Source organism: Orbicella faveolata, unplaced genomic scaffold (genome assembly GCF_042242905.1).
Source record: "Orbicella faveolata isolate gen_17 unplaced genomic scaffold, um_ofav_v1 contig_24, whole genome shotgun sequence".
In the NCBI taxonomy this organism is placed as follows: Eukaryota; Metazoa; Cnidaria; class Anthozoa; order Scleractinia; family Merulinidae; genus Orbicella; species Orbicella faveolata.
In genome coordinates, this window is record NW_028301552.1 from 29,430,157 (window position 1) to 29,447,877 (window position 17,721).

Below are 17,721 nucleotides of genomic sequence, written 5' to 3' on the forward strand. Positions count from 1 at the left end.
AAACCATTAGGTAAATGATTCGTAAGAATGACTGTGTAAAATTTTTTTTTCTCTGGTAAATGTGAGAATTTTCCCGCCAAATCGAGAAATTTCGCCAGCCTAATTTATGACAATTTATTACGCGCGAAAGGGATCACGGGGAAATCACGCGTATTTCAAAACAAATATGGCGAACTTACAGTAGCTACTGTCATAAGGTAAATACAATAATTACACCAGACTGAAATGTGCTCTGGTCAGCCTAAATACCACTTTGGTTATCTTGAACAGAACTCCGGTTACCCTGAGTACTTAGCGTTTCGGTTAGCTTAAGTTTTGTGAGTTTTGCGCTGACTTTTTTGCAATGGTCAGCTCTTTGATATCGATCTTTAACACCAATCGATGAAAAACGATCATTGGAAGGCAATCGATATAATCAATTTTAATTAATCGATTATTATTCACTTCTTTAATTAATCGATGAAAATCGATACTCACAATTCAAATCCTCGTATTTGCTCTCGATTACATCCATATTCAGTCGGCAAGTCTTGAAAGGGGCTGGATACTTTCAATTTTCTCTTCAGCAGACAGTGTACGTGTCAGGCTAGCTGGCTTCGTGAATAACTCCCTATAAGTCATGCTGATAGAGGGAGCTGTGATCAAAGGTAACTGTGAGTGTGACGGTATTTGCAAATTTAACATTGTAATTTCGAAAGAAAAATGGGCTTCAACATTTAAAAATTTCCTCTTAATTCTTTTGCTTTCATCCTGAACCAGACAAATCTATTGTGCAGCGTGCAATGCATGAACCTGATTGTAATTTGGTGATATAACACCAAGAAATACTGACAGAAGTGCAGTTTTACTGTATGAAGATTGTTATTTGTTTAAACTCTTTCTCTATCTGGGGCGAATGGCCTCCTTCAGCAGCTGTTATTTGGGTTGTCATGCAATGCATCACACGATGCTTCTCAATAATGTCATCAGACAGCAGAAGTGTTTTGTGACAATTCAAGTAACGGTTATGAAGGAGACTGCAGTTTGAACTGTGGGGCAGAATGGAATATTGCCACGATACAGGTTTCTATAAAGTTACATCAGGAGCTTTAAATTATGGCCGTAGGCATGATTACCAGTCGCTGTGCAGGAAAATGAGCCTGCACACTTCCCCCAAGTTCTTCTCTCTGTGAAAGTAAAGTGTCTTTCCCTAGAACACGGCAGAATGACACTAGCCAAGGCTTTAACCCAGACTGCTCGATCTGTAGCTGAGCCTGACCTGGAATAACATCAGATAGGTGGCACAAGACTGCTCTAACTGGGAAAAGACTGTAAAGGCCTTATGCATTCCATGGCCTGGGGAGCAGGGATGGAGCAGTGGTGAGAGCGCTCGCCTCCCACCAATGTGGCCAAGTCCAGCCTGGTGCCATATGTGAGTTGCGTTTGTTGTTGGCTCTTGCCTTGCTCCAAGGGTTTTTCTCTGGGTTCTCCGGTTTATGTCCCTCCACAAAAAATCCAACACTCTAAATTCCAGTTCGACCAAGATAGAAGGCCTGCATAAAAACCAGCTGAATCCTCTCTGAATATTATAATTTTTAATTTATTATAATTATATGAACTGATGATGATGAAATACCTGGCTATTGCCGAACATGCATCTGATCTGGGATGAAATCCAAAGGTGGCATAAGATCACTCCTGCTGGAGAGACTAAAGGTCTCATGTGTCCCATGGTGCGATGCAGACTGGTGATGAACAAATGCCCAGCTATTGCTCGGAGGGGTGGGGTTGCAATGGGCACTGCTGCAATATATTGATCAATGCAGTAGCTGTAAGATTGGGAATTTGGGGTGTGTTTAAAACACAAAAAGGCAAAATAAAGAAATGGGGCTAAATTGAAACAATAATACCCAGCTATTGCTCGAAGGGGTGGGGGTTGCAATGGGTGCTGCTGGAATTGATCTATGTAGTTGCTGTAAGATAAGGCATTTGGGATGTGTTTAAAACACAAAAAGGCAAAATGAAGAAATGTGCTAAATTGAATCAATAATACCCAGCTATTGCTCGAAGGGGCGGGTGGAGGTTGCAATGGGAGCTGCTGGAATTGATCTATGCAGTTGCTGTAAGATAAGGCATTTGGGGTGTGTTTAAAACACAAAAAGGCAAAATGAAGAAATGGTGTTAAATTGAAACAATAATACCCAGCTATTGCTCAAAGGGGCAGGTGGAGGTTGCAATGGGAGCTGCTGGAATTGACCTGTGCAGTTGCTGTAAGATAAGGCATTTGGGGTGTGTTTAAAACTAAAAGGCAAAATGAAGAAATGGTACTATGGGTGGGATACCCTAACCCCTAATAAGGGTTTCAGTAAGGGTTAGAACTAACCACTGTCGAGTCAGTGATATTTAGGCTAACCTGAGTGCTAGTTTAGCTAACCACAGCGCTATCTAGGTTAACCGTTAAATGCCATTTCGTTGTTTCGCCATTTCGCACGCCTGGGCATTTGAACAATTCGATTGTCCCCACGGTGGACCGTCCGTGGGGTTGAAACCCAGGGGAATGGACCCTGCTAGATCAGATTAAATCAAATTTATGAGCTGCAAAGAACGTCCACAAAAGAGATCTCTCTTCGGTCCTTTTATTTCCTTTATTTTCTACCCATTATCTTCACTCACCCACAAATCTAGAGGCACATTTTTCACTTCTGACTTTCGTCTCCAATTATCTCGCAGAAAATAGCCAGGAAAATAGGCTGTGACTAAAAGTGGGACGGGGACTTAGGGACTGGGACGTGCATGGGACTTGGGACTCGGGGACGTGGGACTCGGGGACGTGGGGACGCGGGGACGTGTGGACTCGGGGACGTGGGGGCGCGAGGACGTGGGACGCGAGCACGCGCGGGGACTCGAGGACGTGGGACGTAGGGACTGGATGACGTGTTAAACAAACAACACGTACCTGATTTTTGCGCTGAATTTGTAAAATACAATTTTCGGCGGTCAAATGAAAAGTAATAGGGACCTTAAGCACCGATGATGAGTAAAATTTTTGTAGGACTGGATCTAGGACGTCATTCATGGCGTGAAAACCAAGTGCAAGTACGTGTAAATAGAGCTGAGTCCTTGCAAACATCGACCTAAAACTATCGAAAAATTTTGTCATGTCTTCCTTTCACGAGCTCCACGACCAGTTTCGCTTGAGCTACGAAAACGTTACTATCGATGAAAACGAACTTTCAGTCCTACATGAGGAATTTATGTCGAAAACTCTCGATTTCTCATAGGACGAACATAACAGGTTTTCACTCGGAGAGATAAATGATGCCGAATTTTCGGGCCAATATAATCTAAAACGACCTTCCCGGGTTAAAATTCTATCCTAGAAATATAAGCGAAAGCCTTCATGTAGATAGGAACCAGAAGAAAACGAAAGAAAGAGTCATTTTTCAATTTCTGAATTCATTCAATTTTCTAATTTCGCTGACAAGCAAATTTCACAACGGACAAATCGACAAACCCAAAATAATGTTATTACCAACGATTTCTACGTCAAACTTGCCGTAAAATCTAGTTAATACAAAGCTAAGAGGTTAAATAAATAATCAACTTTCATTTCAATAGTTTGATATAAATTTTCTGGCTGAAACACTGCGTAAATAGATTAATACATACTCATGTTCGCTCTGGACGGCAAACCTGACGTTTTGACGTCCTGAACTTCACATGGACGACGTGTTGAGCACTCGTAGTAGCACGGTAAGGGGAAATTTTACTTCCGGTCGTCGTTCTCTGGGCTCGTCGTCGTCGGTGCTGGTCCCTAACATATGCTGGAGATCATCAGCTACTGGTCTGCTGACAAACTCTCCAGCATATTAGATTACCTTTCACTTGACCGCCGAAAACTGTATTTTACAAATTCAGCACAAAAGTCAGGTGTTGTTTGTTTATCACGTCTTCAAGTCCCTACGCCCCACCCCCTCGAGTCCCCGTGCGTGCTCGCGTCCCACGTCCCCGCGTCCCCGAGTCCCCGAGTCCCCGAGTCCCCGCGTCCCCGAGTCCCCGCGTCCCCGCGTCCCCGCGTCCCTGCGTCCCCTAGTCCACGTCCCACGTCCCACGTCCTAGTCCCCAAGTCCCCGTCCCACTTTTAGTCACAGCCAGAAAAATATGTCGAAATGGCTATAATTTGCGGGCCCTTTGGTTTGAGAGGGAACTACGAAGGGAGAACTTAGACAATGCTGCTTACAGGGACGGCAGGAAAGATAAGGGGTGCTTACCATTTGTCAGGGCTAGAATAAACCGGTTGGGATGACCGTTGTAAGGGTAAGGGTTTTTCCAAAATCAGCAAACCAACCGAACGAGATGGCGCTTACCATTTGCAATTGGATTTCTCGTAATTGTTTTCGGCTGATGAGAGACTGGAAACTGGAAAATATAGCAACTGGTAAGGAAATTTCCACCGTTCCGTTCCGAAGGGAAAAAGAGGACTACCTTTGGAGGTAGTCTACAATTTCCGAATAAATTTTCCAGAAAATTACTGTTCCATTTGACTTTCAACCGAAATTTCCGGATTTTTTTTTTGCTAAATGGTAAGCATCCAAGTTTACAAGAAGAGAAAAATATCAAGTGAAAATTTTCAAGACAGCATGGCTCTCGTTTTCAGATTTCCAAGCTATCATTAGTGCAGGTATTTTTTAAAACATTTGATGTTGTGACCGGTAAAAGCAACTTCTACCGGTCACAACATCAAATGGGACCATTTTGAGATCCTAGTAAGTGGTCAAAGTGATTTACAATGTGACTTAAAACCCGCCCTAAATGAAAACGTCGGTAGTGAAAAACTCTTTCTTTATTAATTCACACCAGATGTAGTTTCTTTTTGTTCATTGTTGTCTAGCTAGTTACCAATACCTCGCTTTAGTTTTAGTCTTTTTAAATCTTGTCATATTTTGTAACCGTCACTTCTGAAGATGTATGTTGTAGCATACGAAACGTCAAGTTTAAACCATACGAAACCTGTTTGTTATGTTTGTAACCGCTGTTTGTTTTCTCTTGCTGGCTCCTGTTTGGGCAGTAAAATTCGTGTTGAATTTGAGATAAGTCGAGGTCTCAAAAAGAAATCGAATGCAAAATCATAACATAAAATGTGTGTTTTCATTGATAACAATTTGTTGAGTTTGAGACTTGTTAAAGTCAAAACAGAAAAACAAACGAAAAATCATCCAGGAATATAAGCAGAACACCTCATTTGTTTTCATAGATTGATCTGGAAAAATCAAAAGAATCTATGCACGACTGTCAAATGGTTTTCCACACTGACCTCTAAATATAACGGAACGTTGAAAATATATAAAAAATAGTGTCCATTTGGCGCGAAAACATGCTCGGATATTTCTCCGCGGACATTATCTGTTCCGGGAAGCGAACATGTTTTCAAGAGCGTAGTTCGAGGAAAACTGTGAGCTTTCAGGAACAGATAACGTCCAGGGACAAATATGCGAGCATATTTTCATGCCAAATGGAAGCTATTGTGTTTATAGCTGGTTTTCACGTGACGTCACAAAAATTCAAACTACAAAACTATTGATCTTCCTGAGATTTTACTTCAATGATGTATAAGAGCAGCTGAAAACTAATATTCATACAAAAAAATATGTCAAGTGTGTATCCTCAATGTAAATTAAGAGTGTCCGGAATGTAAATTAAGTTAGTTTTGGCACTGAAACAAGTAACACATATACATTCCTTCAGCTCAGTTCTCACTACAATTACAGTACAGCCCGTTTAACGCCCCCAAAAACCGATGTTTTGATAGTATTTTCAGCGTCGTAGTACAACTCCTTAACAGTTAATTAAAAACCAAATGAATAGCATCCAGGTATCAAAACATTGCAAGTATTTTATTGGCTTATTTGAAGAAATTCATCAACAAAGCAATGTTCCTTTTTCGTCTTGTACTTCGGGAATGCTGGGCAGTGAAACAGAAGTGTACTTCTCACAGCGACCTGATTAACCTGCAGTTGAGAAGAATTAACAAAACATTATTGTGTAGTAACGAGAAAATAAATTACATTTAATGAAGTTATAGCAGCTGTAAAAAAATAATAATAATAATCGAAGGGTTTATAAATGTACACCGTATAGTGAAAGAGACAAAGACCAAAATCATATTTCATAATCCAAGCAGTGCTTTTCCTTTACCGTGAAGTGGAAGTAAAATTTTCACAAGCAAATAGTTGATTAAGTTTATGCTCAGAGAATTTGTTTCCATGTTTTTTTTAAAGCCAAGTGGTTTAAAATAATTATGATAACACTTATTTGCTCGTCAGCGTGTTCGGATACTCATAAATGAACACATTTTGCAGAGACGTTCGGTGTATAGTGACCGAGACCCATTCACTGTGCTTGTTAGGAGCATAATTACTTACACGAATACAGGGCTCTTATCCCAGCGATGTCATCAGAGTGCAATGAAGGATTCCCAAGGCTGGCTGTGGGCCACATGACGGTGCCGCCGACATTAGAGTGCCCCAGGCCTAACGCGTGCCCGATCTCATGAGTAGCAACCCAGACCATTGACTGGGCATCCGTGTACGTCCACAACCACCATCCACCCGTCCTTCCTGAAAAAGACCATTTCTCGTCTTCGTCGAAATGGATTCGTCCATTACTTGGATAATACGCATGTGCCAAGACACCGTTCTTTCCATCAAAGGTCGCGCTATCTGTTGGTTCCCCAGGGATACCGGCATGAGTCCTGCTTCCAAAGCTAAGAAAACATAAACGTTGTTTTATAAATGTTACATGAGATCTGCTCTGTAAAAACATAAGTGTTGTTGCGAAGCGATTTAAAACATTGAATCACATTCAAGGGCTAGGTTGAATGACATCGGTTGATTTCACTTCACTGAAATGGAATTGCAACATAGCTAGCAAAGCAACGATATCACACTTGGCCTACATAAGCGTGTACGATAATCCAGTGGCTCACTCAAGATCCTAAAATAAAATAAAACAAACAAAAACAAAAGAAAAACAAAACAAGAAAAGAAAAATTTACTCTAACCTGATCTTAAAGTCAGGGCTGCTAGGGTTAGTTGTTCGAGTAAAGGAAAGCGCATTACAGGCATCTTTCCATTTCTGAAACGCTTGAGAGATGGCCTTCTGCTGATCTGACTCCGACAAGTCTTGACCAGAATATTTGATATAATACGTGAAACTTGTCTTGGACCAAGACCTCACAGCATCATATCGTTTGAAGCGACTTGCTTCCTCTTCAACGTCCGGGTCTCCACAGCGTGGTTTCTTCATGGCGTTCAACGTCTCTTCGTCCACTTCTCCTGTCTCTGGCAGATGGAAATAGTTCTGAAACTTCTTAACTGCTTCACCAACGTCGTGGTTTCCCGATTTGGATGGTGATATGTAGTGGTAGTCAGTCAGATATTTCTGCAAGAATCAAAGGAAACGTAAAGGTTTTAAAATATAAAATATCGAGGAACCATAATGTTTGCCGAGTTACATTTCTTTTTTACCTTGTTTAAGATAGGAATTTCTACTTAGTTTAAGCCAGTCAGTTGATATCAAATGTGTGTATCTATTGTTTAGGAAATGCAATTATTTTCATGGTGCATGGCGTGAGCAAAGTTTAACTCGACTTAGGTAAATTTAAATTTCAGACCTACTTATATGAAGCAACACATTGAACTGTGCTAATAACTCTCAGTTATTTTGTTACTGGGAAGTTACCGGTTAGCGAAAAAGGAGAAAAAGAAAATTTCGTAGTCACGTCGTCCGCTATTTTCCTTGGGCTGTTTTCTAAAGAAAAAAAGATTTCTCGGTTTCCCAAACTAAAGCCTCCACTCGTGTTTCTATACCTCGATAGAAACACGGAAACTGTTTCCGATCTTTTAAATGCCTTTCAACAACATGGAGTATGGCTGCCTAAAAGAAAAAAATAACTAAAATGACTCATTTTCTCAGTGGATTGTCGCTTTGCTTCTAACCGACAACAGCTACAGCTGTAAGACGAATAATGCGAAGTGATTGCCCACGTAATTAACGAGAAACACGGACAGAATCTTTATCAGTAACAGTACCGTTTTAAGAAATGTTACAACGAGGTCTTAGTTAACAACAACAAAAAAACTGTTCATAGCGCTGGTGTCGAACGAGAAAAACTGAAAAGAATAGCTGGAATTCGACCTTGCTCTACTAACAGCGTAATAAAAAAAAAAATACTTAACCTACGTACTTGGAGTTATCTTTGTTACCAAAGTATCTTTATTTGGAGCTGAGACTTTAACTTACCACAGCAAGCTCCGTCTCGTCCTCTCCTTCATTATCGGGATCAACATCGTCGGCAGCACTGCCTGAGACAAGAAGCAGCGAGACAACAACCAAGGAGAAAAACATGGTCGAGCTTTTCTTCTTGAAGCAAAACACAATTGCTGTTAGCACCGAATGAGACAGTTCCTTATCTAGCGGATGACCGGGACATTCATGAGATCCTGTGTATGTATTGCTGTCTTTACTCAGCCGGGGAGAAAGCTATCAGAAAATTCTATACCTCTGTAACTGAAGATCATTTAAAAAGTGTTTACGTTTCTGTCCAGTTTTCACCTTAAAATCAGCAAAGAACGATCAACTGAAAGTTCAAATTACGTTATCCTTGTTTGATTTTATAGCACGATTGTCAACAAGTACAATAGTGTATTTGCAGATATTTGCTTACCTGTTTGTTCAGACTGTATTCAACGAAAACTGAGAATCTTTTCACAAGTTTTAATTTTCAGATTTGGATCACATTGCCGAAGAACATGTACACCCAACAAAAGTCGTTCACCTGCCACCTGTCTTTGCATTGTCAAATGCATACTCCTGTTGCTGAAAGCTTGCATACTCAATGACCCCTATCAACAGTCTTAATCTAGTAAATCTAAAACTCATTAAAAGAAAAAGTTCTTCCTTTTAGGGACCGTTCATTTTTTATGAGGGAGGGGGGACTGGTGGGATTTAGGAAGCACCATTTAAAAATCGCATGACCCCCCCTCAGCTTACCAATTTTTTCACATGGCCCCCCCTTATAGCGGTCATTTTTGGGGATGACCCCCCCCCCAAAAAAAAAAATTGAACAAACAGTATTTAGATTTCAATTTTTTAATTGCTGCTTTTCAGTGTCACACCATTCAAAATAGATCAAAATAAAAATCAAAACCGTTCAATAGATAAAGTCCAGATTCTGAGAAAAGAAAGAAAGTAAATATGCAAAGACTCTCGCCAAGATTCAGGTCACAGCAATTTTTCTTATGCAAGATATGCGGATAAATTTTTTATCCAAATTTACAGAGATTTGTATGGAGACGCCATCCTGGTGCCCATCCGGATGGGCACCAACATGGCGGCCGGAAACCAACAGAAACATCTGTCAAAGAGTTTTGCTACAAAAGCGTGAATTTACCTCTCGAGGAACTCAAAAACATTAAAATAATATTTTTTCTAATACAAGAACTGTTCGGATAGCCAAATTACCCGAATTAAGTCACATTTCTACCCAACATGACAGCTCTCTCGGCCGTCACGTAAATGCCGCGTCACGCAAAAGCTTAGAAATTCAAGCGTAATCTATCACAAAACCAAGAACCCATTCGGAGCAAAAATTTGTATGAATGTTAGTTTTCAGCTGCTCTTATACATCATGGAAGTAAGATGTCAGGAGGATCAATAGTTTTGTAGTTTGAATTTTAGTGACGTCATGTGAAAGCCGGCAATATTTCTCTAGTATCCCCCCTACTTCGCGTTATTGTGCTCACTATGAAGACAATATTTACAATCCCTATACTACAGAGAGCTGTTGTTTAAAAAACAAATCAGGGTACCAGTTGAAGCCTGGTGATGGAAGAAAACTGAACTTCTCCATCAAAGAGCACAGAGCAATGGTGGAAAAGTTGAATGTCATATTGAAAGATGTAAAGGAACACGATTCCACACTCTTTTAGTCCAGTGGGCTTGCTTCAAAGCAGGGCGAAGAATTTGCCCACAGTTTTAATGTAAAACAGATCAAATGTATGTTGACGAAGGTCACGCAGGACATGGAAGCACTAGAAAATAAGAAGAGCAATTATAACAGCATATTCAAGGGCATACTCAAACAGCACATCAACAAAAGGAGAAGGGAAAAAGAAAACCGCAGAAAGTCAAATGAAAGAAAGAGGAAGCGGACTGAAAACAACGTCCAACGAGTTTATGGAATCTGTGTTGGAAACCCGCTAGGAAATGATCTTCCACAATGCCTTGTGTGTACCCTCCTAGAACGGCCGTCCCGGAAGAGTGTATTAAAGTTGAGGATGTTGCCACGTCGTTATTTAGAAGAGATAGGCCATACATCGCACAGCTCTTTGAAGGGAATTATTTCACCGATGCTGCAAGAAGCAGAATCACCACAATCCTTGAGCAGGAAGTCAGAGATTATGTTTACACCTTCATGTACCCTGAAGAGTACACTCTAACAGAAAGCATTGCTGCTTCCTGTAGCATTGGTGAAAGAGACTCCCATAGCAGCACAAGCGGCGACGAAGAACTCGACGACAGCGAAGATGAAGATGAGTGCCAGTGAAAGTTGCATTCGAAAATAACAGTGTTAAATACTTCTTTTCAGTAGCTACAAATGCTTTTTGTCGCCAAACGTTTTTTTAAAGCAGAAGGAAAGTTTGTAATAAATTTGTATCCTGCCTTCTATGTTTATTCTATAGCAATTTTTTTGATATTCAAACGTTATGCCATTTTAAAGTTTTACTAAAATATTTCACGTGACCCCCCCTTTTTCCCTTATTTTTTTGGGATGGGCCCCCCTCGAAAGCCATTTTTTTTCGCATGGCCCCCCCCCAAATCCCACCAGCCCCCCCCCCCTACCTTATAAAAAATGAACGGTCCCTTATGGCGTTCGTTCAGTGATCGGCTGATCAGCAACATAGGACATGGGCCGTTTGGACGACCGTTACAGAAGCTATTCTAGATTTATGTAAAGCCATAGTGGACAAAAGTGGTCCAGATTATTTTTAAGATCCAGGTTTTAGGATGACAAGCCCAAATGTCATTCCACTAAGCGAGATGCAAATCCACCCTTTGAAAATTTATATTGATCTTGCGAGATTGCTTCTTGTGGGTTGAGAATTTTTTTTTTTATCGGTCGAGAATTTTTTTGTCAGTTTAGAATCTTTTTGCTGATCGAGAATTTTTTTATGTCTGTCGAGAATTTTGTTTTTTTGTCTTCAAGGCCATAAGCCATTGAAATACATGCTTCAAAATCTCCTTGAATCTTTTTTTTTTTCTGATATAAAACTGTCTAATCAATTACTTCAGTTTCAAATTCAGTTTCTTAACTTGTTTAAATACGAATGAGACTTAATCAAAAATGCCCGTACCACGATATACCGCAAGAAGAAGAAACAGCACTATAATGCCAAGCATATGATATTAAAGTTCCACAGTGACAATCCCGCGATCCCAACACATTACCTATGGGAAACGCTTGGCTTAATCCTAAAGGAAAACTTATTCCATTGCAGTCCAAAAAGATGAAACCCGCCATGGGAACAAAAACGGTAGAGTCCTTTGCTAATTTATGTCTTCGAGGCGGAAATTGGAAAATAAGTTAATTCTACAAAGTAACATCCAGCCAAGGGAATGGTAACGTTACACTGATGACGTTTTCCACCTTTGAGACTACAGTAAAAAGGACGTGAATCATTTTATTGAATAAGCTAACAAATTCCACACCCTACTGTTAAATTTACAGCCGAAATATCACTGAGAGAACGAGATTACTTTCTTGATACAGAGGCTTTAAAGGGGAAGGATAGTAAACAGTGGCGAATCCAGACCTTGAGTTAAAGAGGGGGGGAGGGGGGGCGGGGCGGGGTGGGTGGGGCGGCAGTTTTCTTGCTTGCCCTGCCGGCTTTTCTTCCTTCTGCGGTTTTTTTTTTAATCCAAAATAAGAAATTCTCATGCGGTAAAAAAATAGCGACCGACAAAAAAACATTCTCGACCGACCAAAAAATTCTCAACCGACAAAAAATATTCTCGGGCAACAAAAAATATTCTCGACACAAAAAAATTCTCGACCGACAAAAAATAAAATATGGCAATATCACCATCGATTCTCTGGAATTACATCTGGGCTTTGTCGTCTTGAAAACTAGATCTTAAAAATAATTTTTTTTTTTACTATGGCTTCCCATACATATTCGAGACGAGCGTCTCGACATACTCGAGACGTTCAAAGAACAACACGAGGTATTACTAGAAGTCCTTCGAGATTTGTTTTACAAGGCAAATGTCAGAGAAAGTAGCTTACAAGCTTTGAAACCTAAAAGGAAAGGTCGCTGTTCCGACTGATTACCATGACGTCTTCGGTGCGCAACGATGCTTTAGACCAGTAGCAGATACAAATGACACTACACGGTACTCTTTTAGGTAGCAACTCTTTTAAGAAACCACTTGACGGCCTACAGATCCCCGGCAGGGCGTCTAATAACTCAGAGAGACATAAAAAGTAGGAACCTTTATTTACGAGTTTTGGAAATCACGCCAACAGCATTATTTTGTAATGTTTCTTCTCAAGTGTTGTTGCCCGAATCATGAGCGTTTTGCCCGAAAAATTACGCTATTTCCGTAGCTGGAGGGGGGTGCTGCAGCTCCCCTCGCCCCCCCCCCCCCCAGCTCACACGCCTAGAGTCCGATGATATCTATCCAGTTTTCCCTTGAAATTACCTGAGAATGATCGACTGAAAGTTCAAATTACGTTCTCCTTGTTTGATTTAAAGTACAGTTGTGAACAAGCACGGTAAGAGATTATTTCCAAATATTTGCTTACCTGTTTGTTCAGACTGTATTCAACGAAAACTGAGAATCTTCCCACACGTTTTATTTGAGATGTGGATCACGTTGCCGAAAAACATGTACACTCAGTGCCAACCGAAGGACTCTATCAACATGGAAACAGTGTGCAAATAATGGTGCACAAACACGGGAGGTTTCGGAAGGGACTCTATCATGTTGTTATGAATTCTAATGTTTTGCATTTCTGTGATATGCAGGCAAGTTGTGCTTTTTGCCTTAGCAGAAATATGGCAGATAAACTCAACAGCGATGGTTTTCTTATCGAAACCACGGACCAAGAACTAACTGGCAAAGAAACGGAAGATATGCAAACCGAGTTTAGCGATTTAACCAAACAAGACGAGGACAGCCTTCTGGGCGAAGAAACGAGCGAATTTGAAGACGACATCCCAAGTGCTCAAGTACAGAGGCAGAAGCCTAAAACCAGGAAAAAAGTGGAACAGGCTCTCGTAGGAGCGCTGGTGAAATTTCACCACAGGTGCATTGAAAGACTCACAATTAAGTTTAGAAAGCTTGAGCAAGCAAAGTCTCGAAAGAGCAACTTTGTAAATAAGCAGTCTTCAAACAGAAAGCAACTGCCGGCTAGGACACTATAGTGTACAAAGGTGATAGCAGATAGCAGCAACAGTAGACTGAAAACATCTCTCAGAAGTCAAATTCTTTGAAAGGGAAACATCGCTTACAAATATAAAAACAGAACTGCACGAAAGAAAATTCTACCCTTTGTCACACAATAGCACCCGGCTTTACCTAGCTTAAGAGAAATACTCATGGGGAAATGACATAGAACTTGATATAGAACAAACCACAGCTAAGAAATATCTTCAAGGAGCCACCCCTAGTATCATATCGCAAAGAAAAATCCCTGAAAGACATCCTTGTCAAAGCTAAGCTATAAAGGCTAAATAATATTTTCCTCGCGAACTGCAGGAGTTGTGAGGCCCGTCAACACTTTTAAAACTATGTAAACCTCTTAAGCAGCCACGAAGCCACAAGCATTCTTAAGTAAGATTATTTCTGCACGAATAATCAAGATCGTGTGAACAAAGGCCGTGAAAGTTGTCAGTCCCAAAATAAGACGTTCGTGCATTTACTGTGGGTTCCTCCATGCTTTAGCTCTTTGCAGATGGAGTTCCTTTTTTTTTTCCATCATACATATCTTTCTGGGTTCCCTTGCTTTTCCCTCGTCATTTCCCGTGTGTTCCGCTTTATGATAGATATTTTCCCGCCAACGAGGTGCGGGGAATGAAGCTCTAACTGTTCACAGAATGCAACTGTAAATATTTTGTAATTTCACCAGCATTCATTAAAACCCCTTTTGGTACAATTAACAGAACTTACGAATTAAACCAGCACTTTGTGATAAACTAACCATCCCCATAACTTAGTTAGCAATTTATACGCTTTGTATTTCAAGTTGCCTTAGAGGGATGGTTTCACGGTTCAACGCATATGCAAGCTGTGACATTACATTGTTTATAAACCAGTCAGATGCGAGTACGTACGTAACTCGTCCGTCTGAGTCCAGAATAAATGGTTCGGCGCGAGTAACAAATTCGATGCTCATTTCTAAATTCGCCATTTTCTGTCTAAATTCGTTTACATCTTCCGTAAAATTTGGACAGCAGTCATTTTGCTAGCCTTCGTGTAGCCGTGTAGCCACTCAAAGGCTATCGTTACGCTTTCACAAAGTTATAGCCTGTGATTTCTGAAATACATCTAGTTGATACGAAAATGAAAGTATACCTTATGCTTGGAATCGGAACATACGGAAGGAATTCTTATGAGAAATCTCACCTATATCGTCATGTTTTCGCGACTGGCCGTGAAATTCTCAAAGGCAAATTTCCCGCAGGAGTCATTTGCACCGGCTTCCGATTGTTTTATAAACAGTGAAATTTAATGATTTAAACGATCAACCAGGGTAAGACGTAATTAAAATTTGAAAACGTTCTCTGATTAAGGTATCAGTATACCCCAAATGAACGTCATTCGTTGGCGCCGCTTTACGGTCGAACGTTTGACGCAAACTTCAGCAACGGATATATTTCCTGAAAGGTTAGGAATTTTAGAATACGAGGGTGCATTCATTGAAATAAAAAAAAATTAAGGTTTTCCAAATATAGCGTCCTATTTCCCAAAGTACAGAGGTCACTAATCAAATGCGCTTCCGGTCGGATTTGAGCGGGAGGACGCGATCAACATCGCCATGTCTTCTTGACACCTTTCTCTAAAAAAAGGTGTCGGGAAATTTCTATTACTTGTCTGGTTTATTTTTGGTACACAGTTAAACTTTGAGAGTTGATAGAACATGCATTCTCTTCACTAAAATAGTCATAACTTTTGAAAAAAGCCAAAAACAAAAATTCCCCGATACAGTTTTTTTTAGCGTGATTATCGGGCAACGTTCTCTCCAAATTTCAGCGAAAAACGTTGAAAACTCATCGGAAATGAACTCAAAATGTGCGCTTCACTCCCTGAAATTTTCGTTTCGAGACATACATATACGAAGGAAAATATACTTCGGGGCGTTCTTGCCGTGTAATGAGATAATTACACAAAACGTGTGAAAATAATGTCGAGTTGATCGATAAAGCGAAGGCTCGTTTTCCTTTACACTAGACCTGCAGTATGCCAGGATTCCATGGTCTTCCTCACGCAAGGCGTTTTTAAAGTCAATAGAGTAGCCGTTCAACCATGCGTGAGTGGCAATGTTTGAACCTTTTTTATAGGTTTTCCTGTTCCTAATATGTTCTTTTTTCCTTGTTTGTAAACACCTTCCAGTTTCACCTATATAGTTCGACGGACAATCCGCACAGGGAATCTTATAAACAACATTTGTTTGTAGGTCGGCCGGCGGTCTCGACCTGGGGAAACAAACTCCTGTTGTAAGGTCTTTTTTTGAATTAATTTACAAACACACTATACATAGGAAAAACTAAACAAAATAAAAAGAGGAAAATAGCATTACAGCACAATACTTAGTTACAGTACAATATGATAGTTAAGACTGTTTACATCGTTTAGACGGTTTACACAGCTAAAACAATACCGTTTGTGGATGTCCAGTTTTTTTGTTTTAAAGTTTCGAACAAAAGGCTTCTCTGCATAGAAAATTTCGCAAGGTGTAATGTTTTCGAAGAAACCGGAGGCTGCATCGTTTGAGTTTTCAGGGTGCGTAGCCGAAGTGAAAAGAGCTTTATAATATTCCATTTGCTCTCGCAGAATCTCGAATTGATCATTTGTAACGGTACCGTTTGAACGTTTTAATTTTCCAATTGCCTTTTTGTTTTCATAGTTTCTTTACGCAAAGTAAGAAGTAACGGGTGTTGCGTTCGTCGTCTTCGTACCACCTCACCTCACTTCTTAGAATTGCACCTCTCGTCTTGTATAATCTTGTTTAGGCGCAGTCTGATGCTTTGAATTTCACAAATTAAGGTCTTTAGAGGTCTACGTGTACGGTCTTCAGAGGTCTACTAGTAGCTCGAATTTCCTTGTTTCTGAGTAGTCTTGTACAGTGATGTATCAATGGGCGACAAAAGTAGTTGAGACACTAGGAAATGACGCTTTTCGATGTTTAAGCACTAGTTCTATTTTATTTGCATCTAGCGTTAATTCTCTGATACCCTCGGTCCCCCAATTCAATGTTGTGTAGGCGTTGTGGTCTGTGCGGTCTAAGAAATAGGAAAATCAACATTGTTTGCGGGGGAGGAAGGCGAGAAAATGTGTCTAAGACACTCGGAAATCAAATATTTTACTGCCAAGTGTCTCAACACTTTTCTCGCCCATTGTCTATTTAGTAGTTATTTCTTGTTTCCATTCTATTTTACACCTGAAAGTTGAGGGACTCGTGAGTTGAATCTTCTGCTGCAGTATTCATATCAATGTGGCCCAAGATGTAGCTCCGAAAATATTTGAAAGAGGTTTCTCAAGTGCTTCTTTTCGCCGAATTTTTACTCGTAATCGATAGGAAAATGCTTAACTAGCTATTTCTTGTTGATTTCGAGTTAGGTTAAGACAGAGAAATAGCTTTTATGTTTTAGTGGATGTTATGAAATGGCCATAAATCGTAAAGTCATATGTAAACAGTACGCCAGCACAGAAAAAATATTGACGTGCCCAAACATTTTATGGCTTTTTTGAGAAATTTATTGATAGCTCTCACTATCCATGTTTGAATAATAAGTATTTGGTTTTGCCCATTGCAGATATTTGCCATCAATTAAAGGCTGTTCACAACACTACGAAATATGCAGCTTACTTAAGATGAAGCCACGGACAGAAATCAAATTGCCCAGTTGAAATGAAGGTCTTTGCTTTTAGACTGATAGTTGCATAACATGATCCAGTGGATTTCATTTTGACTTGGTTTTTCTTGTTGTAGAAATACTAAACCAAATATGGCTAATTAAATATGCATAAATTCGTGTCAAATGGCCATTTTTCAGGGGGTCCCCCTAACTTGAAGGGAATAAAATATTTTGACCTACTTTTTTTTTGCCATAGTCATTCACTCACCAAACCCAACATTTAGGCCAAGTTTGAGCGAAATCGGTGATTTGAAGTGTATCACCTCCTGCCTGGTTCTGCCTGGTTTTCTCGTGGACACACTCTTATGTTATTTTATCCTGTCAAATTCTTTTCTCTCTTTCCTTCTCCTCAATGCTCTTGTCTTTTGCTCTCGTATCTTCTCGGGATTATTTTTCCTCCATCTTTCCAACTGTTGGTAATGTTCATCCGACCTCCTACTCCTGTACCTTAGTTTCTGTTCTAATACTTTCTCTTTGTTTTCTTTCTTCCATTCTTTTTGTCTTTCTCTTTTACGTTTTAATGCAATCTCCGAGGTGGCAG

General features: G+C 40.2%; 1 protein-coding gene and 1 long non-coding RNA gene across 3 annotated transcripts; one reads left to right on the forward strand and one right to left on the reverse strand.

Moving 5' to 3' along the window:
- Positions 1-39: 39 nt before the first annotated feature.
- Positions 40-15,038, forward strand: LOC149111229 (uncharacterized). 2 transcript variants are annotated; one of them, XR_016207978.1, is made up of 3 exons: positions 40-647; positions 1,194-1,411; positions 12,904-15,038. It is a non-coding gene; the product is annotated as an uncharacterized LOC149111229 (long non-coding RNA). The 2 variants fall into 2 exon arrangements; XR_016207977.1 differs by lacking the exon at positions 12,904-15,038 and having other exon boundaries at positions 1,194-2,155.
- On the reverse strand, positions 5,855-8,461 carry LOC149111230 (interstitial collagenase-like). The gene is made up of 4 exons (XM_089292442.1): positions 8,281-8,461; positions 7,040-7,419; positions 6,402-6,742; positions 5,855-5,987 (listed from the first exon to the last, which is right to left on the reverse strand). The coding sequence occupies exons 1-4, from the start codon at positions 8,383-8,385 to the stop codon at positions 5,983-5,985; spliced, it is 831 nt and encodes a 276-aa protein (XP_089148568.1). The 5' UTR covers positions 8,386-8,461; the 3' UTR covers positions 5,855-5,982.
- Positions 15,039-17,721: the final 2,683 nt, after the last annotated feature.